The sequence below is a fragment of the Chaetodon trifascialis genome, chromosome 1, assembly GCF_039877785.1.
Source record: "Chaetodon trifascialis isolate fChaTrf1 chromosome 1, fChaTrf1.hap1, whole genome shotgun sequence".
NCBI classification, from domain to species: domain Eukaryota; kingdom Metazoa; phylum Chordata; class Actinopteri; order Chaetodontiformes; family Chaetodontidae; genus Chaetodon; species Chaetodon trifascialis.
Window position 1 is genome coordinate 9,171,876 of NC_092056.1, and position 23,555 is coordinate 9,195,430.

The following is a 23,555-nucleotide window of genomic DNA, read 5'->3' on the forward strand; positions in this document are numbered from 1 at the left end:
CACTGCATGTGTGTGTAAGTTATACTTTCTCACCATAAGACTTTTTTTTTTTTTAATTTCAGGTATCAAAACCTGGAGACTTTCATCATTGATGTCAACTTGGTCTTTGATAACTGTGAAAAATTCAATGAAGACAATTCAGACATTGGTCGAGCTGGTCACAACATGAGGAAGTTCTTTGAGAAGCGCTGGACGGAGCTTCTGAAACAAACAAACTAGACGTCTGTTCAGATTCTCCCCGTGAGCCCATTCAACCTTTCATATCGGAGCACCAGGTTTTACTTTTATCTTTGTTTTTCTGATGGAGAATGTGGCTTTGCAGGATGGAAGAAGTCAAATCCTTAATAAGGAACCCATGGTGTGCTTAAGAGAGATGTCACCTTGGGGAAAAAAAAAAAAAAGTTGTTACATGAGGTGCGCTGGATTTTATTACAACAGGGATAAAAGCCCCAAAGAGTCCCAGAGAAATGGGGTGTCGTAGTGCAATACCTTTCCCTGTCTCAGAACACTGCACTGAATTAATCCTCAACTGTCACTGATGTGTCTGCGCTAGAATACTTTCCACTACTTGTAAATAGTCTTTTGTTATTTAATCGTATTATAGTGAATGTATTTAATTTTGTAATAATTATTTATGAATCAAGGTCCACTTCATTTTCTATGAAAAGGAAGAATCAGCTGAACTGCTTTGAATTAAAAAAGGAATGTGTCTTTGTGTTATAATTTTTCTCCCAAATATCAAACAAAGCCAAGAAAAAAAAAAAAAACTGTTTACACTGTTCAGTGCTTTGGGGCATCAGAGGACTGTATTCATTTGTTCAAACTGTAAGACTGCATTTATTTACAGGAACAGCAGAGGAACAGTTAGACAATGGTGATTCATGTGTATATACTGTTTATTAATGTCAATATTATGTCTTGTTTGGAACGATGTGTAAAAATTGTTTAAGAATATTAAGATATTGTTTATGCCTTAGAATGATTGTAGCATTCTATTTTAGTGAACGTGATGAAAACATTATCATAAATATTGTTTGTACAGTATATACATATCCTCTGCAAACACTGTGGTATCCTTAATCTTGGTAGTGCCTACCCTTCCAACAGGGGCATGTAGGGGATGTTATTGTTTTTAGTTTTCATTCTTATGACATTATTTTTTTTATATGATTTCAATCCAACAAGGCCTCCAAAGTTGGACAGTGACACAGAAATCATTCCTCACCATAAAAGAAAAAAAGGAACAACAAGCATTCAGTTATGCTTCCATGATGCATTTCCTCGTAATCTGCCACAATACAGAGGACCTAAGGCCATTTGTAACCACTGTGTTGAACCTTGCTGTGTGTTGTGGCCTGATGGAGGCAGCTAGATTTTTTTGTACCCAAGTCAAGAGTACTTGAAGTTACTTTATTTAAGATATTGTGGAATAAAAGTATCATTCTTTTGTAGGAGCTTTATTTTTCACTAGTGTGTGGCACGGACCTATTAAAAGGATGTTTTTCAACGTAAATGACTCAAACTTGTTTTATTTCAGTTCTATCCTACAAAGCTGCTTTCATTGAAAGGGGTTGTGGTAGTTCTGTGATCTGATTTATTCTCTCAAATTAGAAATCGTGTGTGCATTTGCGGATCTGATTCTCAGTTCAGTTTTGAGGTGTAGACTATTGCACAACACTGCTGCCAAAAACACAAATGTGAAACTGTTTCAAGATCCTCATTAAGATGAGCCTAATCCAAGCTGTATTTACGTATTTACCAAATAAGAGCATTTCAATTTTTAATGAGATGAATCAGCTGAAGCAGCTCATTTAAACTAAACTGTTGGCAGCCTGATTTTCTCTGAAAAACAAAAATCATGCAGCTTCCAAATGCAAGCAGAAGTACAGCAGAAAGGAAATGTTCCCGATCACTGAGACAAATATACATAAGGGGCAAATACAATGCTTGTTTTCTGGGTTGTGGTGTACGTTGAATGCAAACGTCAAAGAACACACAGGTTTACACAAGAAGCTAAAATGCATAAAGTCAGTTGTGGAAGAAGTATTTAGATTGAAAACTCTCTTGGACATGTAATTTTACTTCAGTGGAAGCAGAGATGTACTGCCAAGATACTGTACTGTGCTTTTCAATCAGAATGACCTCTATTCATATGCAGCATTATTTTAATGTTGAAGTTGCTAGTTGGTCGTGGTACAGCTAATTGTAACCACTTTATATACTTTGAGGTTTAAAAATATGACAAGGCATCATATTTTATAAACTGATCATGTCTTGTCGGTGTTGGTCTTAATCTGAAAAGTAACCACTACCCTGCAAGATAATTATAGTGGAGTAAAAAGAGCAATATCTCCCTCTGAGGTGTAGTGGAGTAAATGGAAAAAGCTGAAGTACCTTGAAATTTGTACTTGAATAAATCTACTTTTCGCCATGCTGCTTTGCTCGTATGTACTGATTGCATGCAGGTATTTTCATTACTAAGTATGACACGTGATACAGTTTCTAATGGATTCCAGGTGGTCGTGCTCACCCACTTACAGGCTGTGGCGTGTAAGGTTTAAAAGTCCTCCTGAGAGCTCCTCAACCCTCCAGAGACACCGACACACAGGGTGACGTAATCCCCCACGTCACTACGTCCGGAAGTAAACAACGTTCAGCTGTACGGACAACACGACGGAGAAAGGTAGCCTTACTCTGCTCTGCTGTGCTGTAGCTAACATTACAGCGAGACTTGATGGTATTTACCGTCTGAGTTTGCTTGTTGGGGCTTTTCTGTCACAGTTTTCTTCTGGCTGGTGAATATTTGACGTGAGTACATAAAGTAGAAAGTTGCGTCTCGGCTCTGTTGACCGTTAGCTTGAGCCTTAGCTACAGTATCCACAGATAGTGTCTCAGCGGCGTTACTGGTGTTTGGCTGCTGTTTTTTCCTTGTTCTCTTCGTGAAATGATGTAACAAATTCTGTTTTTCCAGATTAACTAAGGAAAGTTATCTATATGCTTTTGAACCTGAATTATGAATTTGCAAACTTTTGGCAATGAATTGCGATTGTATTACTGAGCTGTTAACAATATTGAGGGCGGAGCTGCGGACTTCAGGCTCATGAAGGAGGTCTAGTACTTGAGATTTGACTCCATGAAAACTTGACTTGAGGAATAAAGATAAAAAGATCTGACTTTTTCAACTTTTAATCTGGTAAAATCCCTGAGCAGTGAAAATAGACTGTAAGAGGCAGACCTAACTTGGCTGCTTATCTTAAATAGAGCTGCAACAATTAATCGATCATTTGTCAACTATTAGATCAATCGGTAACTATTTTGATGATTTATTAATCATTTTTAAAGAAGAAAAAGTCCAAATTATCTGATTCCAGGCTATTAAATGTGGATATTTTCTAGTTTCCTTACTATTTTATGACAGTAAACTGATTATCTTTGGATTTTGGATAAACAAGACATTTGAGGATGTCTTGTCCAGTGATGACGCATCAGCTTACAAGACAAGGGCAGCAAGTCCAAACAGAAGCAGTAGTGAATTCACAGGAACGCAGGAATGTGGCAGGTAAAAGGTTAAAGGTGTGCAGGAGCAGGTTAGGGTTCAGGTTCAGGTTGCTGGAAATCAAAGGCATGGATGATCTGGCTGGTAGCAGGTAGAGATGGGTTGGTGTAAACACTGTGGGGGTAATTCAGTAATGAGGAACAGGTGAGTCAGTGGATGTAGAAGGCAGGTGAGTGGGGTCTGTGAGAAAGTCAGAGATTGTCTGTTGGATGGAGGCTGGTGGGTCTGGAGAGACTGCATGACAGACTGTGGCTGAAGACAGAGCTCCCAATATGCACACTAATAAACCAATAAGTGGTGATTATCTGTAACTTAATATAAAGTGTTACAGTATTTTCTTGGAGTTCAGGACTTATGAATTTCCTGCAGTGCTGTGTGGAAAAAATAAGATCATGAATTGTTAAATCGTGTCTCTGTTAATCTAAATCAGTAGATCTAAATGACCCATTTCCCCTTTATGTGATGTTTCTCTCATTCCCTCCGTGTGAACTTCAGGACTCTGCTCTCCAAATGACGTCTCTCATTTGCACTTTACAAGACCATCGGGACGATGTCAACTGGTGCGCCTTCTCTGGCAAGCTGTTGGCCACATGCTCTGGGGACAAAACCCTCAGGATATACAACACCCGAGACTTCTCGGAGCTGCCTTTCTCGCCGCTGTCGGGGCACGGCTACGGCGTCCACTGCTGCTGCTTCTCCACCTGCGGACAGTTCCTCGCCTCGTGCTCGACCGATGCCACCACGCTGGTCTGGTCCATGGACACAGGCGAGATCGAGGCCGTCCTGGAGCATCCTGGTCGCAGTCCTGTGAGGATCTGCGCGCTCTCTCCTGACTCTGCCCACCTGGTTTCTGGTGCATCTGATGGCACTTTGGCTCTGTGGGATTTCCCCTCCAAACAGCTGCGCAAGTAAAGTTGATTGCTTATTTTACAGACTAGGCTAGACAATGACCGATCAAGCAATGATGTAGATGGTTTGGTAATTGCAGGCTCACTATTTACACTGGCCTGTAGCGAAGTACAGTAAATCTCTTTCCAGGGCTGTACCGAACAGTATGAAGCTTCGAAGCTTCATTCATAACATTAACAGTCAAATATTGTGCAGCTTTTTTTGTTTTGCATGTCTATTCATTCTGTTTAAACCCAGTGTTTCTGCACAGCTGCAGATAAAGTTCAGGCTACACTAATATTATGAGAATTAGATTCCAGTACTGGCTGCGTACGATTGTTTCTGGCTCATGTGATCCAGTCTCTAATGACTCAGAGTGTTGTAAGATCCAAATATTTATTGATGTCAGATAGAATAATCAATTCCAAAATTCACAACATGTTTTTATCTATTGAAATATTCAGTTTCAGTGCATATATGTTTAGCGTTCAGACATTTTCACCGTGGTCAAATACCTGCTCGCTCTCCCGCTTAGTGGGGTGGTGTAGCAGCAATTAGCCTCAGGGTGTGATCATTGTTTCATCATTATTTTATGCCTTTACTTGATTTGACTGCTGCCTAACATGTGTTTATGCTGATGAAACTGCCAAGTTGGATTCATTAAAGAAAGCTGCAGCCTTGTTTCTTATATATTGACAAAAGGAGCTGAAAGTTGCTGCAAACACCTCAGAACAAAGACAGAAAAGTGGGTTCAAACTGAAAAAAGACGTGCCTGTTGATGCAGCTGCTGTCGGTTGTGTTTGTGAAGGACCACAGCAGTCGGCGACACGACAATGGTAGCCTGCTCCTTCAGCCCCTGCAGTCAGGTGTTCATGACCGGCTCCACCTATGGAGACCTGCGCCTGTGGAACCTGGACATGAACCAGCTCCATGCGGAGAAAAACGCCCACGACTTGGGGGTCACCTGCTGCACCTTCGCTCCCACCATCCTCAGTGGTGAGAGCCGTGGATGTGTATTCATCACCCTCCTCGCGGCACGTGGCTTAGTGAGGTTTACTAAGCATTCGAGAGTAAATAAATCAAACGAATGAAATCAGATTCACATATTGATCAATACTCATTTTCACTTAAGCTTCTAATGTGACAGAAATGTCTAGAGGCAGGATATTTTACAGTTGAACAATTGAACTTATTAAATGAGAACAAAAGTTAATACAAGCTACATTATTAACATTACATTGTGACAAGTAATTCATTGGAAATTAATTTAGTATAAGTGACTATTAATGACAATATAAAAGGGTCAGCTGTACATGAAACTCTGCATTTCTGTCAACATATACACAGCTCTCGACATCACCCCCTCCCCCAGCTGTATCAGTTGGGTTTTACACATCAAACATATCATTCCTTTGTGTAAGATGAAGATAGTGGCGTAGGAGTGAACATTATTGTAATAACATCACATCATATTTGGCCTTTGTCTAATTTCACTGTTTTGGACAGTGACTTGCTTGATATCAAGGCTGAAATGTGTTTGTTACTGTCCTTTAGGTGATCAAGTCGTGCAGTTTCGTCTGGCATCCTGCGGGCAAGACAGTCACCTGAAGATCTGGGCCATAAACAAGTTCAGCTCTGGAGGTAGAGTGACATGTCTTTACAAACCTGATAGCCCCTCTCTGATCGTCTCTGTCATTGTTACGACCTCCTGTGGACCTCAGCTTAGATTGTAAACCTGAATTATCCACGTACGCCGTTCCTGTGTTGTAGACTTCATATATTAACTACAGTAAAGGTGTCGCCACAAAAGGCAGAATTTAGCTGCTATGTTGTTATACGACTCCACTCTGCACATACTGTAGTTGTCTAGAGAGAAGTCTGAGGCTGAATATTGACGTGTGCAGTTTCTGTGTCAATGAACCTCAGCCTGAACACGGCCATCAGAGGCACAACCCTTCGCTTGGGTAACTGGTTTGTTGTAATATATCAATACGTCTATAGACAAGTCACTGGAGCTGCCAAGTAAAAGTACATTTTATTTAAAATAAATCCAGAGCCAGTTCAAGCCCTTTTTTTCTGTGCTTTTCATGCTATTAGAGTGCTTCTATTTGTGCACAGATTTAGCATAAATCTCTCCACTTTTCTGCGCTCAGTAGCTCCTCATCTTTCTTCTGTCTGTTATTATTGACCCATTTGAGAAGCCTTTTTCCACTGCACATCCAATCTTCAGAAAAACAGCCCTCTGCTTACTGGTTAGTTTGACATCAGTCAGAGGGAAAATTGGACTCATTTTGTGTGTAACTACAGTTGTTTCTGTCTCTTATAGCCTGTAAGATGCAGCTCCTGCACACCTTAACCGGCCAGTCGGCGCCGGTGCTCTCCTGTGCGTACTCCTCAGACGGCCGGCTGCTTGTGTCCGGGTAGGATCTTTAACAAGCTCATGTTACGTTTTTTGATTCATTTCTTGCAGGCAGCCAGTACTCGCAGAGACTAGTCCCTTGAAAGTGCTAAGCCATCACAGTTATCTTTAACTCATCTTTACTTTTTGTCGAGCCTCTGCTAATATTGCATGGTAATGTCATTTTAAGAGCGACTGTCACTGTTGGGCAAATGCAATTTGATGGGCTAAAACATGCAGAACCACCTGTATGTTACTTCGACAGACACGTTTAAAACCTTTCTATGCAACCTGATTCCATCAAGAAAATGCAGAAGTCATATGAGAAATCTGTATTTTACATCAGTCTCTTGATCTTGAGTAGATCAGCATCCATGTCATGATCTATTTAGGATCGAGAGATTGATGTAAAATACAGACTGATTGCCTGGACTATGAAGAGGGTCTCTCCCACACGTCCAGTGAGCTGCAGAGCTGTAGGAATGTGGAAGGAATATGGGGAATAGGAATATGTTGGCTCTGTAGTTAAATTTTATAAGACATGGCAACCGTTTCTGACATAAGAAAATGTTGATGCTCATAAACGATTCTTATCCAAAGCAAGTCACCAACAAGATTGGCATCACATCTGTGATTAATATAGATGATTATGTTTAAGTTTGGATCTATTTTGCCGTTTCTTTATGCACTTTGAAGATATATATTTGTGTGTAGATAGCTATATAGATAGACTATGAGTTTTTATTGTTTTATCACTATTTTAATGAGACTTTGTTTTATATGATATTTCCACTTTAGATTTTTTAACTGTTTTATTTTGCATTTCATTTTCAATCTGTACAATTTGTCTGTCCGTTTGTCTGTGCGGTTGTAAAAAAGGACTGCAAACAGACTTTTATATTTTGGTATTTCACACTGAAGGTATTACAAGGCTGTTATGTTGTTGAAGAAAATTAAAGAAAAAAAAACTAAGTAGGCCACTATTGACACAACTGTGACAGTGCAGTACATCAGTATAACCACTGGAGGGAGACACGGCTCGCTTTATTCCTGAGTGAACGTGACTGTGGATGTGAACATGCTGTTACCAAACAGTCTGTTACTTTAAATATTGCTCACATAGTTTGATCTCTTTACTTCCTTCAGCTCTGTGGACAAAACTGTCACAGTCTATGATGCCGTAAGTACCTCTGCTTTTTCCAGATTTCCAGAGGAGTTAAAGGTTTCACCATAGACTGAAGTTGTATACTTCTCCATTCACGACGTTCATGTTTTGTTTTGCGCCGCACTTTGCAGGAAAATGCAGTTTTGCTTTACACACTGAACCAGCACGAGAGGTAAATACTCCCTCATATTTACGTGGTTTAAGTTTTCTTCTGTTTTGTTCCTCACTGAATATAAGCATGAATTTGTAAAACCCTTTCATTTCTCTCTCGTCTTGCCAGTCAGAATATCTCGTGTACACTTAATGCTGTTCAATTATTCGATGATATAATTAACGCCCTTTCATATCACCTCATCATGTCATGATAAACCTCTTATATTGAGATATTGTGGTTTTTATGTCTAACAGACTCTGTCACAATGTGAGATCTTGAATATTTAAAATCTCTTATCTGAATTATACATGTCTTTTCGTGGCAAAACACCAAAAACCATTTAGAAAATACCAAGAAAATAGAAATAGCGTAGCATATTGAAAATGGGGTAATAATTCTGCTCGTATTATTTTTGTCCATATTGCTCAGCCCTGTTTATACTCCACCACGTAAACACTCGATGTTGCTTGTGCTGAATTTCTAAAAGAGGTCTTTCACACAGTTTCTCTGGCAACGGGTGGCAACTCTTCTGTTTACAAACACATGAGTTTAGCCTGTCTTTAATGAACAGATTTTTGGGTAAAATCCACTGCCAGATGCTTTATAAGATGCTCCGCAGTGCTAGCACTCATCTCCGGGCCTATTTTATTCAGCATTTTTCTTAACTCCACAGTAGACTTGACGAATACGATGAGGCGTCACATTGAGATACTCGTTTTCGAAGGTTTTGACACGGCAGGTTGTTCGGTGCTATAAAACATGAGAAGTAAATGTGATTTCAGTACCTTTAACAGACCCCGGCCCACAAAGCATTGCCTTTAACAGCTTCAGAAAGAGGACGGACTGCTTTCACTGTGTCTCACCCCCTTTACACATACACGCACATATAAGCCACAGCTGAATGATCACACTTATAAGCTATTTAAGTCCACCAAGCCACCTGTGATTGAAAGGCAGAAAGCTCACTTCCTTTCAGTTGAGCGAATGAAAGTCATTTTGGAAAATCACCAAGTGAAGTGGAAGTAGATGTGGCAAGTTGAGAGAAAGTGGATAAATGGCGAAGAAAGTGAATCACAACACTTGACAAAATGCCTCCGGGAAACTCATCTGACTTTAGACAGACTGATAATACACACATACAGTGCATCTCGAGGCCGGGTTAGTGCGCGCCTTTGACTGAATTCCTACTGGAGGTTTTTAGAGGCATTGTTTGAAGCCAGCTCGCTTTTGTGGATCAACATTTCTGAGCAATCCAGCTTAGGTCTTTGAGAGATTGTCCTAATTAACGTTGCCTTGACTTTCCTGAAACTGCCGCAAATGTGATTTCAGTCCTTGTTTAGATCTTATTGCAGCCTTTGACACAGTAAGGCATCGCTGAATTGGCCCTCTGATGGAGAACATTTCCATCAGTGCTACATATTTAGCTGTAGTGCCCACATTTTAACCCTTTAAGGGCTGAACTGCAGCATCAGGCAGGGACCTTACTGCTGCTGCAAAGCTCAAGACGGAGATCTGGGCCTTCTTTTCCCCCTTCAGTTTCAGCTCTTTTTCTGTGATCATACAGAGAAAATTACACCTCACTGTGAACAGAACAGCATCTAGGTGATTACTGTCCTCTGCCGCAGGTACGTGACGGCATGTTCCTGCTCTCCCACTTCACCGCTGATTGCTACAGGATCTATGGATAAGACTGTAAACATCTGGAGGCTGGAGGACGGATGCAGTGGTGGGGAAAAATACACACACATCACTCCAATAGTGTAACATCAGTATTTTGAGGATTAACTACATTTGTTTTGTCTTGCAATCTATTTTTGTGCCTGGCTCATTTCCTCTGCCTCATGCCCAATGGAAAGGCGGGAAGTCATTTCCTGGTTAGTTTTCCTTTTTTTTTTCGACACTTGACACTTGAAAGGAAGAGAAAGAGTTGCTTTTACGATGCCAAATGTATGCTAAATAACAGCAAACTGGATTCAGCAGCGCAGCACAGAGCAGCTTTTACTGCTGCTGTCTGCGTTCCCAGGTGGCATTCTGTTTGCCAGTTTGGAAAATTTGCAGAAAATCTTTACGACGCTGCCTGTACTTTCTGCTAAATATGGCTAATCCAAAAAGGGCTGTCAACGGCCATTAAAGTTCCATCTTCAGCAGTCCTGTTGGAAGAGTTGCGCTTGAATACCAGTTGCTTTCATTTCGTCTGTATGTTGAGATCTCGTGTGTTTTAGCTGCTTTCATCTTGCGGTGAAGGACACAGGTGTTGTGTACAAGAGTGCTCTCTTTTCCCTTCAGTCTCAAGTGTCGCACGTTTGCTCAAAGATTGCATCGCATTTCTCATGTTTACAGTGACTTCTTCCTCTTTTCTGTGTTTCAGAGAAGTCTGCTCTGACATCAAGTGATGGTAGGAGGGAAGAAAATATGCCAGTAGAAAGTATCAGTAAATGAGACACCAGTCCTCATGTAATATGCACACAAAAATAATTGATGTGTTTACCAGCAGGTGTCAAATCCAAGTTGAGTGTAGCGTTTTCTGTCTGCAATGTGCAAGCTTCTTTTCACCTTTTAGTTTCATCTTGTGTCAGTGAAAATGTCGATGAAACCTCCAGACATTTATTTATATTATTATACAAGCTGTGCTGGCCACAGACCCCTAATCAATAATTAGTCTGCAGGAATCCAGGATATCCTTGCATGGAGAACATTTGGCCATTTTCCAAAAAAGGTGTCACAGCCGTCAAGGACTTACCGTCTCGCTTTGATTCGCCCTCTCAGGGAGAACCTCAGCGGGCCGGTCGAAGCTGCTGGTCAGCGATTGGTCGGAGGGGGACGTGTCGGCGTGGCTGGTGGAGGAAGGCCTCGGGGGACTGGTGGACAAATTTACGGCCAACAACATAGACGGGATGGAGCTGCTCAGTCTCACCAAGGAAACGCTGGCGTCAGAGCTGCACATAGGTGAGGAAGACGGCGGCATTGCACCGCTCAGCGAGTGCAGCGCTCAGCGAGTGCAGCGCCGCTTCGAGTTCTAAGAATTTAAGAGTATAAACCCAGTCTTATGGGTATTACAGGCCCGGCCTCTTGGTAGAATGAACATGGACACGTGTGGATTAGGATTTTTGCACCTGTTTACATGGATAAAAGGCGACACATTAAATTAAAGTAAGGGCGAAGGAATGAATGTATGTTGATGGGGGCTTTGCACAGCAAGATTACATAATGTTAGGCTGCACTGCAAAAGTACTCGGCTTTGGGACTTCAGCAGTTCTGACTTTAATCTGGAGCACTTCATCAGTTACATAACCCAATCCCCAAAACAGTATTTCCCATAAGGTATAAAGTGGATTTACAGCTAATATCATTAGAGTTTCTTGGTTATTTCCACGTCTGTTTGAAATGGTTTTTGTTTGTGGAAGTTTTGGCTTATCAGACTTTGTCTTTCTGTCTTTTTTCTGCTAGATTAGTGACCTCTAAAGTAGGAGTGTTATGTTGTTGATGTCAGTCTACCAGCTAGGCCAGTATTCGTCATGTAGTTGTCAGCAAACGTTTGTTGCATTGCCATGCCGTCATTTCCATCCCACAGCCACTGTCAATCACTCCTCACTTTACACAGCTTCAGTGCTGTGACAGCTTGTGCTCACATTGTTCTGTTTTTAGTAACGTAGCACAAGTCCCACCTTTCCAGCAGAACTGACTTTACCCACTGCATATTTTTCAAAGCTGGGAGTGAAATCAGCGGAGGGCGCTTTCCTTCTAAACAGGCAGCATAACAAAACGAAACCCAATGTGCCAGTCAGACAGTGAGGCTACAGAGTGTCTTTGTGTTCAGCTGTAGTTCACTCTGTGTTTTATGAGATCATTCATTTTGTGAATCTTGAGCAAGTGCGTCTAACTTCTCCAGCAGTCCGGTTCTACCAAACAGTGTTATGAAAGCGACACTATTAAAATGCAATCCAGCGCCCGCTTAGTACTTAACTTTGGACAGACAGTCAGCAGACATGATGTGCACCCTCCATGTTCACTCTCACCCACGCTCACATTTGCCAGAAAGTGCTAAACGCAGGAATAACAAATGCTCAGAACTTTGATGTTGATATTATGATGTGCTAGTATTTGCTCAATCCACACAGTGCTCCAGTGGTTTCTGTTTTAATGAGAGCAACGCAAAGTCTCGATCGGTCTGTTTTCTCCTCTGGCACGTTTCCTTATTCTCTTCCTTCCTTGTGTGTGTGTTTGTGTGTGTGTAGAGTCAGTTGGCCTGCGCAGTAAACTTATGAGGAAGGTGGAGGAGCTGAAAAGTGATTCGGTGTGTTCAGGCATTCCTGATGAGTTCCTGTGTCCAATCACCAGGGAGCTGATGAGGGAGCCAGTCATTGCTGCTGGTAAGCAAAGATCAGACCATTTCCACCATAATGACACAACCTGTAAGTTTTCCTTCAGTGTTTACTGATTTACTCATATTTGTTTGTGTAATTTGAGTATACTGTGTGTACCATCCCAACAGATGGATATTCATATGAAAGGGATGCCATCGAGAGCTGGATCAACACCAAGAACCGCTCCAGCCCTATGACCAACCTCCCCTTACTGACCACTCTGCTCACCCCCAACCACACCCTGAAGATGGCTATCGGCCGCTGGAAGACCAGCCACTAGCATCGAAATACCACCGCGCCCCAAATACTTTCCCGAAAGTAGAAACTAGAGTTCAGTGCTCGTAGGGATGCCACAGCATGCCAGGTACAGGTGTGTCTGCACAATATGGGAGCTCTCGTTTGTGAGCTACAATTTTTGACCACTAGGGAGCAGAACAGCAAAATCATAGTAACATTTGGCTTTTATGGCCAACATGTAACAGTAGTTTTCTGTTTGCACATCGAGTAGATACAAAGCAATGTTGGCATCCCAGGAGAGTGCTCCTTTTGGCTCTTTTTGGCAAGCAAGTTTAAAGTGGCTATAATCAAAATTTTTGTAATGCTAAAACTTTCTAAGGAATTTCAGGGAATTTTTGTTGTCCGGTCTGCAACTTCACTGTTTTCGTCCACTCTTGCCGATCGCATAGTGTTTTCATTGGAAAAGCTGAAAAAACCATCTGTTCACTACCTGCTCAGACACAGTTAGCGATTAGCTGGTGAACATAGTGGAGCATTTAGCAGCTTCAGAGCCAGATACTGTCCGCAGGAGTTGGAGGAGACCAAAAACTGAGCTATAAAGGGAGTGAATATTGGCCTTGAGTTCATCAAACACGACTCCAACTGAATGATAATGTTGCTCCATGTCTGCTGGATGTGTAAATAAGCAACTCTTTGCTAACAAGTTCACCATATCGATGAAGTGTCAGTGCTGTGTTCACAAGTTGCTTCTGCTGCCCAAAGTGGCCAAACGAAAGTCACTTTTGCTGGTTTAATGATCACCTGCCTTTCATCTAATGCTTGTTCTGCCGACTGCTCGGAAACATACCCGGCTCTCTTTGCCTTGCTAAGTGTTGAGACTCAGGTGCTTCAGCTTTAGGACATTGTACACAAAGCAGGTAGCGCACGAGTGGTTTCTTTGAGCTGATGATGGCCTGTTTGTTAATCCAAATAAAACAAGGTGAGGTCTTCATGAGTGCTGCACTGAAAATACAGCATTATTAAAAAAACCAAAAACAAAGTCAGCAACTCTATAGGCTCCCAATTAAAAAAAAATCAAAAAAAGCACAGATGAATAACATTTTGATGATTTAATCTTCATCAATCTAGCAAACCTCATGATGAACCATGTTCTTTTGGTCTTAAAATGAGTTGCATTTCTAATATATGTATTCATAAGATCTTTGTGAACAAAGCTAAACAAAGTGCTTTGTATTGAAAAAAAAAAAAACTTTGATAAGGAGGCTTTAAGTTTTGTTGTTGTTGTTTTTGTTTATTATTTTTTATTGACTTTTAACAACCCCTAGAAATATACAGTACCTTCACTGAGATTGGATGGAAAATTAGTAATGTTGGTTATCTTTGTGAAAACACTATTTGCTAGTAAGCATTACATGTAATACATACATATTTGTTTTAGATTGTCTGAACATTATAGGACATATCTTGTTCAAAACCCTGCGGGAATAGTGCTCGGCCACAGTAGCTTATGGTTTACTTCCCTGTACAAGCTAACATCCAGCTCTGAATGATATTTGTGACATTCATGCAGACATTTCTGGATTATTTAAAAATTGCAATGTCCACATTTTAATGCAAGTAGTTTATTTTGAAGGCTTGGTAAAATGTGAAGTTTAGTTACGTTGCACTGTGAAAGGACACGTTTTTATCCATCGTGCACACTCCGTAGTTTAGCCAGCATTTTATGGATTATGCTGTGAAAAAAGCAGATGTAGAAATGTAGTCCTCCATTAATCTTTTATTATACCACAATAATAATGTGGTAACATTCTGTAATCCATAGTATGACTCTGAAAAGGGTATATGGCAACTATGGACATATAGCAATGTAAGAAGTCTCTTAAAATTTGTTAATCCACTGTCGCTTGTGTAAGGCTCTCTCTGTGTCCAAATAAACCAGTAAACACTTCATATGAACGTGTTCTCTGCTATGCAAAAATAAATAACATATACTGTGAATAATGAAGCAATCAGTTCAATATTAGCTTAGGACAAGAAGTTTCCAACAATGTCATGTACAGTGCCTTTTTTTATCAAATGTACCAAGAAAAAGGATCTCAAGTACACAAAGTAATTTCTTCCGAAGCCTGTAATGCCGACAGATAACCACTTACAGGGAAATATATAATCTGCAAATATAGTGTACACCGTACAAATATAAATGTTTTTAAAAGACACTTGACAATAGAAATGGTCATATCCTGCAACTAATAGCATGAGGTTTTTTATATTCGTGCACAAAGCTTTCTCTGACCTCTATATTTGATATAATAAATTCAATGTTTAGACAATATACTACTTATTTTTTTTAAATCCCTATTTAAGGTATGTCTGGTTTGCTTGAATACACTAGTGTGGCTGTAGACATGTAAGCAAAAGCGTAGTAGCCTGAGTTGAACACTGGTTCTAGATTGTAAATGCAGTGCAGCAGCATTACTCTACAAAACAGGCTCAGGGAAGGGAGATGTTCTCAAACCAGTCTCCCTTGCTACCTTATGTGGGACATAGTTTGTTGAAAACAGCCTGTATCTGTGCTTTGATAAACTATATTCAGACGTTGGACTCTATAAATGAGCGTTTGGGTTTGATGGGAGCCATGTGCAGAGCCGGGTTGTCTCTCGTCAGACTCGCCTGTCTGTGCCTCCCATCGGGGAATCGGAGATGGGAGGACCCGGTGCCTCTGGCCTCTCGCTGGTGGAGCCGCTCTCCAAAGTCCCGGCCCTGCTGCTGGCTGTTGGCCTGACTTCCAGAGATATGCTCCTGGAATGAAGCGCGTTTGAAATCACTGCTGAATCCTTGAAACTCCATTACTGACATGCTGAAACTCTCCGCTCCTCCTCCCTGTCGGCTGAGGCCGGAGGTCTGCTGGCCCTGGACTCTCACTGATTTGTCCATTACTCCCATGAAGGGCCGGGGCTTTAGCTCAGGCTTTGTCTTGAAGCTCCCGCTGCTCTTGATGGGGCACGGGGGGTCCGGCACCTGCTGCCTTCCGCCGTCTGATAGGTTCCCACTGGAGGCCTGACTGGAGCTGGAGCCTCTTGAGCCTGCTGTTCCTCCTCCTCCACCACCACCCTCCCTCCTAACCTCCATACTGGACCCCAGAGCGAGAGGCAGGCTATCCAGAGCCACAGAGTGGGTAGAGAATCTGTCAGAGCCCCTGGAGAAGCTGGAGGAGCGGGGCTGGTACATCTGGAGAGGCCCGGGTGGGGAGGAGCTGTTGGGGGACATGGGGTGATAGTGCTCAGTGGGGCTGTGTCCAGAGTGTTCGCTGACTGATCCAGGGCCGATGTCAATACCCAGCACCGGTGCGGGCCTCAGGGAGGTGGACATGTGTCTGCCTGGCAGAGGACTGGAGGGGCCACACAGAGAGAGAGGCCTGCCCCCAACTCTGCCCCCTGACTGGAGGGAGTGGCAGTGGTGATGAGTCCTGCTGCCCTGGTTCTGGGTCTGCCTGTTGATAGCGGGCACGGGCTCAGGCAGGTCCACAAACAGTTGGTTCTGCACATATTCCTCTTGAGGGAAACATGGTGACTGATCCCCTAAACCAAAGGCCACACCTCCAGGGAGAGTCCTGTTCGGAGCATATGGATTCAGAGGCCAAAATTCTGGACTTTTCCCACATGTCAGGCTCACCTCCTCACCTTCCTCCTTCTCCTCCTCCTTCTCTGCATCCGTCTGCTCCGCGGGGGCTTGCCTCTCCAGACTTCCCTGTGAATAGACGTCTGTCTCCTCCTCTGTGGCTTGGTGGTGGTGGGTGTGAGGGTCCCTGTTGTAACCTTGCGTCATGCTGTTGGTGGGTATCTTCTGATGGTGTTTGACTTCCTCCTCTACCCGCACCAGCAGGCGCCGGATCTCCCGGTTGGACGGGGAGAGTCGTGCTGCTTCGTGGAGGTCTGCCAGCGCTGCAGCAAACTGCCTGGGGAGGACAGAGAAAATGAACGGAGGAGCCTTAAATTACAGCGCCATAGAGGTGTAGCATCCCAGTGATTTGCTGATTCTTGCAAAAATAACTTCCCATTGAGCAAAATGATTCTGCTTTGAAATACCATACATCTCTGAATATGGCTGTACCTGCTGCTCCTCTTGGCACGTGCTCTGGCATAGTACGCTTCATAAGACCTGGGTTTGAGTTCCAGGGCTTTTGTTGCAAACTCCTCTGCGATGCCAAAATCCTGTGTTTTCAGATGGGAAAGCGCATTGAGCATTTGAATTTGAATTGAAATATTAGATTCAGCACAGTGACAAACACTGCATGATCAGCCGCCTGTTTAAGTGACTTGGCTGGAAAATGTTTGTTTTGCAGAAATAATCCGAGCCAGTTCCAATAAAAATAGCGTTTGCATCTCCATTATATGGATCTGAAGATCGAAGCCTGTTTAATGAGACAGAACTCACGCTGCAGTCATTTTTGTCGAGCAGGAAGAGAAGGAGAGGGACAGAAACGGACAGAGAGCAGCTTGTTTTTCTGCCGGTTTTTACTGCTCTCATCATCACTCTCAGGTGAATATTTAATGACACCAACACATTGTGATTCTGTCCTTCAGAGTGAGGTCAAAATGGCAGCCTTGAATGTGAGATTGTGAACATTGCTGTTGAATGTTTAATGACAGTATCATGTAGTCTCTCTGCTGGCCCTTACTGCCTGCATTCTGATATAATATGTGGATTTAGCCAGCCCACTCGCACGTCCACTGTAAATAACCCCCTGTAGAGACGCAGAGAAAAGAGAGTGCGCTCGGTCTGCCAGAGAGAGTGACCTTATCACATCACATTATCTGCTCCATTATTCATCGGCCACAGTGACCCTAAGGATGGCATTTTTACACAGTCTGTTAGGACGTCTGTCATCACCAGGGTGGGTTCCAAACCTGGCTGCAGGCCACACACACATCTATCTCTACACTAACAGCATACAGTTATTCATTATGTCACCACCTGCTTCCAGGTCCTACACGTACATTCTGTTTACCAGGGAGACATTAGAATTAGATCTGAAAAGCCGAGATATTTTTACAGTGAGCAATACCGCTGCTGACGTTATCTTTTTATGTTGATACAGATAAATTATATATCTTAAGGAGCCATCTACCTTTCCTTGCCAGCCCTGCTGCCATCCCCTCAGCATCTAATAAATCTGCCAGTGTTAAATAGTGCATGAGTGGTTTGATACAGCTGTGGGCCTTACATTGGTTTTCCTGCGGCAGCGGGAAAGGTTTAGATAGAGGGAGACCCGCAGGTCTTTGAGCCCTTTCAGCTCCTCTCCTTGCCCCTCTCGAGGAAGCTTCCTCAGGGCGTACTGGTAACGCTGGCCTGCCTCCTTCATTCGTCCCTTCTGAGAAACACACAGGAAAAGGGCGAGAAAATAAGGAAGAGAAAGGAGAAGGGAAGACAATTTTTGACAGGAGCCTATTCAAATAAAAGGCTGCAAGGTTTGCCACACGCCCACAACACACTCTTAACATTCACCATAATATACCTTGTAAAGTATGTTCCCTTCCTCCATCAGCTTCTGCAGCAGGATGAGGAGAATGTCTGGTTTGGAGGAAGCCATGGCCCACGTGGCGTGACCTGATGGAGGGGGACAAATATTTATCTTTCTGTTATCTGTCTAGCCTTGTCTCTTTTACTTTGTGTCTTACATAAATCACGTACCTGATCGATCATGTGGAGCTGTTCTGTAGGCTGATGGGGAGAGAGAGAGAGAGAGGGGTGAAGAGGGAGTTGTGAGAGATGTGGATGTAAAACTGCAGGTGCTGCAGAATAGAGAGTAACAGTATACTGTATGGAAGTGAAATAGGCAGCCAGAAAGTCATAAATGCAGACTGTGCAGGTGCAAGAGAATTGCACATAACACAAATCTAGCAAAGTGAGCTGGGTCTGCATTGATTGGTTGTAGTCAGATACAAATATGAATACAGTAGGGAGCAAGGGGGGTGGTGATTCAACTTTATGCTCATTTTACAGGCTGAGCTACAGTTTGTGGAGCTGTTTAACTGTGTCATATAACATTAAATGGCTTTTGTCACATTTTGTGATGAGTATAAGATTCCTAGAGGAGGGATTTACTGCAGGGCTGTTAAGGTAAGCATGGTGTTTATACCCATCTTGGATCCTTTCTTAAGCACTGAGGCCACCAGGGCCGGGTTCTGGCAGCCAGTCGCCCGGTCCGAACCTCTGGCACCGTTGTTGTCGGCTCTCTCCAGCACCGCCCCGTGCTCCACCAGGAAATGCACCTAGCCGTGCATGGAATAATAACAACACATTACATTTCTATCTGAATTTGAGCAATGGAGACGTCAGATCTTTCACTCATTCGGTTTATTACACACTGGATGCTTCGCTACATTAGCAGACATTAGCAACGCAGCTGTCTGCTCCGTTATATCCTGATGATTTTGCAAAGTTTTTGATCATTAGAGTAGTTTTTGATTACTGTCATGCTGATAATTAGATTACAGGAATGAGAGTTAAAATACCGAGTTTGAAGTTTTTTGTCTCCACATGAACTGTGATTGCAAATTGACGTCCTGCGTTGCAGTTGCAAATGATTATTCTAATTATTTCATCAATTATGATTAATTTCATTTGTTTAAAATAGCTTAAAATGTGTTGTTGTGAGTGTGAGATAATTATATATTATACTTCGCTAATTATCTTCTAATAGTTATTATGTTTTGCTACTTATTGTCAAGCATACGCCGAGGTCTAATTTCATCTTTTTGGTAAGGAACATTTACAATTAAATGCAAATAAATATATTTCAAATAAAGACAAAGATTTTTTTTGCCATTGTCAACATAATATCATTGAAACAACAGCATGAAACCCACTGTATCTGCATCCCCGTTAAGGGCAGCAAGGTCGAGAGGAGTCCGTCCCTGTCTGTCTGGTTGGTTCAGGTCTGCGCCTGCCTCCACCAGAAGCTGCACCACACCTCTCTGTCCCTTCAGACAAGCCCAGCTAAGTGCAGTTAGCCCCTCCTGGTCAGCAGAAGTCAGAGAGGCACCTGAGGACCAAAAACAATGCAAATATTGTTCAAATGCATTCTGTAAACATGCTAAGATATTAGTGGGGAGGTGGGGACTCTGACCCTTTGACAGCAGGAGTTCTGCAGTGCTCGTATGGCCCTCAGAGGCAGCCAGCATCAGTGGAGTGCGACTCAGCTTGTCGCTGACATTGATATCTGCACCGTGCTTCAGCAGCAACTCTGCAACCTGGAAAAAGGGAGGGAAATTATTCCAAAAAATGCAAGAAAAAAAGAAAGAACCGGTTAAACAAAGAAATGCTTTGCCAGTGACGCCTCACCTGTGTGTGTCCGTGTTTGGTGGCACTGAGCAGCGGGACCATCCCCCTGCGGTTGGGTATCTCCAGGCCCGGCCCCCGCTCCAGGAGGAATGCACACATCTCCAGCCTCCCTCTCCCCGATGCCGCGCTCAGCACTGACAGAGAGTCGGCATAGAGATGAGACGACGAGGCGGAGAAGAATATGTAATTGACACATTTAGGAGAGATGTAGGAGCAGGAGTGAGAAACAGAAGGAAAAACAAGGCTGGTCATTTCCATAATCTATTTCATTCCAACAGCTGTTGTAGCTCTTCATATTATACCTCTGGTTAATTTGTTGAACTGTAACATTTTGCTAATATTTTCCATTTTAATACAAATCCAGATAACCTGACAAGAACAAGAGATCAAAATTTAGCAACAACACTTCCTCTTTCTTATTCCGCCTCTCCAACAACAAAAGGAAAGAAAACACAATTTGTGTTGCTTTGACAAATGTTGGCATTGGTCCTTTTTTTCACTACGTGAAACATTCAGCTAATTGAGCATCTGGGGACAGAGGCATGGTATTGATGGCATTTTCTAACCCCCAAGTACTCTTGATTTATGACATGATGGTTCATGTGACCATGGTTCGGTGAGCAAATAGGTTGTATAATATTGCCTTTAAAGAGAAGTTATCGTCATATGAGAGACGAAGAAAAAAACAATCTGACTTTGCAGCTGCACAAAATAGCAACAGATTCAGTGAAGCTGCTACTTTAAATACACAAACTGAATCAGCAAAATGTCTTATTAATGAGAATATTCAAGCTGTGCCACACTGTAAGCACGACTGTCATGGATAATTATAATCCCCGAAAAAGTACAAATTCCAGGTTAAGTAACGCGGCTTCAACACGAATCCTTGACTGATCATGTTATTGTGCAAATGGACTGTAATCCAATAATTCTAATACCAAACATAAACATGAAACAAAGCCCTTGTACTGTACATGCAAAGGTGAATGTTTCAGAGGCTATTTCATGCTCTCACTTTTTCTGTCTCAGCTCTGGAGGGGACTGTGTAATAGAATTATACTCTAATGGTGCTGGAGGCAGAGATACAGGCTTCATCTGACATGCTTTCAGGAAATGTACCTAACAGAATTCTGCAAGCTGCACTATCGCATCTGTGATAGAGGTAAAAGTATCACAATTGAATAACAGCTGCTTTTTAGATGCTCTGAATGTGGCTGGACAAGATATTCTGTGTGATAAGCGAGATGCTTAATTTCTGCCAAAAACAAAATGCTATTTACGGTTGAATCAACTTTTTGATTATCAACCAGAGCATCCTAAAATCATAATACTGAATCCAATAAGACGTATCTAATGCTCCTGAGCTCCTGCAGCTCTATTTAGAGGTACTGTAAGTTAACTGTTTAATATTTATTCATTGCACACAGCTAGATAGGCCTAAAATGCATCCCTAAAGCCCCTGAGCACGACTCTGGAACCACACTGATGGACAGAAAGAGGTGAGAAAGCTAAATTTATCTGACTGATAAGAGAAATGTACCCGTTTCTCCCCAGAGAGAGTCGTGAGCGTCCATCTGCACTGCCAGCTGTTCATCTTTCAAATCCAGCAAGATCTTCACCACCTGCAGGAAAACACAATTTTACAGTCCTCTGTATTGCTGGCTTGCTGTGCAGAAAGGAAACCACAGCACCCGTACACCCTGACCACGGCAAACTGCATCTAATAAATCCTCTACATCAGACAAGGACAGCTGCCATGCTCTACATAAAAAAATTTCAGCCAAGTGTTTGTTAAAATGTGTTTGTCATTCGGACCTTGAGCTGATGCGTACCTGTGTGTGTCCCACACTCGCTGCAGCTGTAACTGCCTGCTGTGCTGCCTGTTTTTTCCCAGTCACTGTCTCATTGCTGTGATGCTGCTGTGGGTCAGAGGGGATCTCTTCTCCCCAATCCTGGCCCAGCAAGATGTTGATGACTTCCGCATGGCCCTTCAGCCCAGCATGGACCAGTGCACACTGGCCATTCTTATCAGCGTGCCCCACCTGGCACAGAGGGGTACACAGAAGGACTTACAACACTGGTCCTGCCCGGTGCCTGAATATGCTGGCCTAGATCAGGCCTGTTTATGTCATCGGTCTCCCAGAATAGATCCCGAAACTGTGGTGAATGTAAAACCAGGGCTGTTCAGGATATCACTGGTGTAAAAGTACTGAGAGACAGACTGTTCTGTCACAGATTTAGATCTGATTTATCCATAGCAATTATGCTTGTCACGCCCTCACACCCACATTTGTCTCTTTTCCTCTTTGCACCGCAGTGACACTGACCTTGGCCCCTTTCTTGCAGAACAGGCTGACGATGTCGGCGTGTCCTGCAGCGGCGGCCAGACAGAGGGGCGTCATGCCGCTGTCTGTGGTCCCATCTAAAGGAGCGCCCATTTCAAGCAGCAGAGCTACCATCTCCACATGCCCCAGGTGGGCGTGGACGGCCAGAATGGGGGCGTGTCCTACCACCTCCGTACACCAGGTCACACTAGCACCACCTAGCATCAGCAGACGACTTACCTGTAGAGTGAAAATGATGAATCTTTGTGTGTACAATAAGATATTTGGGTGTATGTTTTTAATGTAGAGCACGTGTATGTCACCTTGATGTTAGGTGTATAGAGGTTCCTCAGGGAGGCCAGTGCAGCGGACAAACTGTCTGTGCTGCAGTTCACCCACATGGCCTGAAGAACGCTGGAGGACACACCTGTCTTCTTACTCAGACCCTGTGAGTGTGTGAGAGAGACACAGATAGAGAGAGACAGAGAAAGAGGGAGATTAAGCTTGTTCAGACGAACTCTGCGGTGCAGAATTCAAAGTCTGTCCCGGGAGTAAAGCAGGATGTACAGAGTGCAAGGCATGCATGCAAACAGTACAATATTCACTGAGCTGTGGGTGTTTATCTATATGAGTAGTGCTAATGTGTGTGGGTGATGGTAGGGACAGGGGTTCACACTTATATGTGTGTTTCTTAGTGTGTTTCTATGCAGCAATATACAGCAAAATGCAGGATGTTGTTTGCGTGAAGCCGTTGGGAATTGAAGAGATCCAGAAGGGTTTAGGTACAATCAGTTCCAGTCATAAACCTACGTAACAAGCTATATACATAGTATCACAGTTCCTGTTACCTTGAATATGTGAGCCTTGAGGATGTGGTGTCCCAGTTCCATTGTCTGCTGCCGGTTCAGCTTACCTTCCTGTCTAGAGAACATGAAGGCCAGGAGAGCGTGGCCACTCCTGTAGACATGTGCATAGTCCTTATCAATCAGACATGGCTTCAGTTCTATTCTGCCAAGAAACATTTCCTTTTTTGATGGGAATTTATAAGCTTTTTTCTTGTGAGTTCACAAGACTTACAGTACATGCATCTTAAGGCTCTTCTGCTGTATGTCCTTTGAACGTTAG

The 23,555-nt window shown here is 42.9% G+C and overlaps 3 protein-coding genes across 13 annotated transcripts in view; 2 read left to right on the top strand and 1 right to left on the bottom strand.

Moving 5' to 3' along the window:
* The window catches only part of baz2ba (bromodomain adjacent to zinc finger domain, 2Ba), a 66,720-nt gene extending 65,207 nt beyond the window's left edge, over positions 1-1,513 (top strand). For 8 of the 11 annotated variants that reach the window (XM_070986660.1, XM_070989861.1, XM_070987447.1 and 5 more), the window contains one exon: positions 63-1,513. In XM_070986660.1, coding sequence (XP_070842761.1) covers positions 63-219 — 157 coding nt within the window. In that variant the 3' untranslated portion in view covers positions 220-1,513. The remainder of the gene's footprint in view (positions 1-62) is intronic. The other 3 variants (XM_070993108.1, XM_070993861.1, XM_070957988.1) reach the window with 1 other exon arrangement.
* A 1,134-nt stretch (positions 1,514-2,647) lies between these two features.
* On the top strand, positions 2,648-14,712 carry wdsub1 (WD repeat, sterile alpha motif and U-box domain containing 1). Its single transcript, XM_070960072.1, has 13 exons — positions 2,648-2,683; positions 4,052-4,464; positions 5,253-5,440; positions 5,999-6,085; positions 6,771-6,864; positions 7,989-8,022; positions 8,139-8,179; positions 9,787-9,887; positions 10,018-10,035; positions 10,530-10,556; positions 10,928-11,107; positions 12,397-12,531; positions 12,654-14,712. The coding sequence occupies exons 2-13, from the start codon at positions 4,067-4,069 to the stop codon at positions 12,803-12,805; spliced, it is 1,455 nt and encodes a 484-aa protein (XP_070816173.1). The 5' UTR covers positions 2,648-2,683; positions 4,052-4,066; the 3' UTR covers positions 12,806-14,712.
* The window catches only part of LOC139329577 (protein TANC1-like), a 37,144-nt gene continuing 28,110 nt past the window's right edge, over positions 14,522-23,555 (bottom strand). Inside the window, exons 16-29 of the mRNA XM_070960000.1 lie at positions 23,279-23,387; positions 22,754-22,876; positions 22,434-22,670; positions 21,939-22,148; positions 21,647-21,728; positions 20,107-20,240; positions 19,892-20,015; positions 19,632-19,807; positions 18,902-19,034; positions 18,454-18,483; positions 18,278-18,369; positions 17,987-18,133; positions 16,873-16,973; positions 14,522-16,717 (exon numbers count right to left, since the gene is read on the bottom strand). Of these exons, the coding sequence (XP_070816101.1) occupies positions 15,352-16,717; positions 16,873-16,973; positions 17,987-18,133; positions 18,278-18,369; positions 18,454-18,483; positions 18,902-19,034; positions 19,632-19,807; positions 19,892-20,015; positions 20,107-20,240; positions 21,647-21,728; positions 21,939-22,148; positions 22,434-22,670; positions 22,754-22,876; positions 23,279-23,387 (3,064 nt within the window). The 3' untranslated portion in view covers positions 14,522-15,351. The remainder of the gene's footprint in view (positions 16,718-16,872; positions 16,974-17,986; positions 18,134-18,277; positions 18,370-18,453; positions 18,484-18,901; positions 19,035-19,631; positions 19,808-19,891; positions 20,016-20,106; positions 20,241-21,646; positions 21,729-21,938; positions 22,149-22,433; positions 22,671-22,753; positions 22,877-23,278; positions 23,388-23,555) is intronic.

Coding starts and splice junctions, on each gene's coding strand:
- wdsub1 (XM_070960072.1), top strand. CDS start 4,067: ATGACGTCTCTCATTTGCACTTTACAAGACCATCGGGACGATGTCAAC. Junction 6,086..6,770: donor AAACAAGTTCAGCTCTGGAG/GTAGAGTGACAT, acceptor TGTCTCTTATAG/CCTGTAAGATGCAGCTCCTG. Junction 8,023..8,138: donor CTGTCACAGTCTATGATGCC/GTAAGTACCTCT, acceptor CGCACTTTGCAG/GAAAATGCAGTTTTGCTTTA.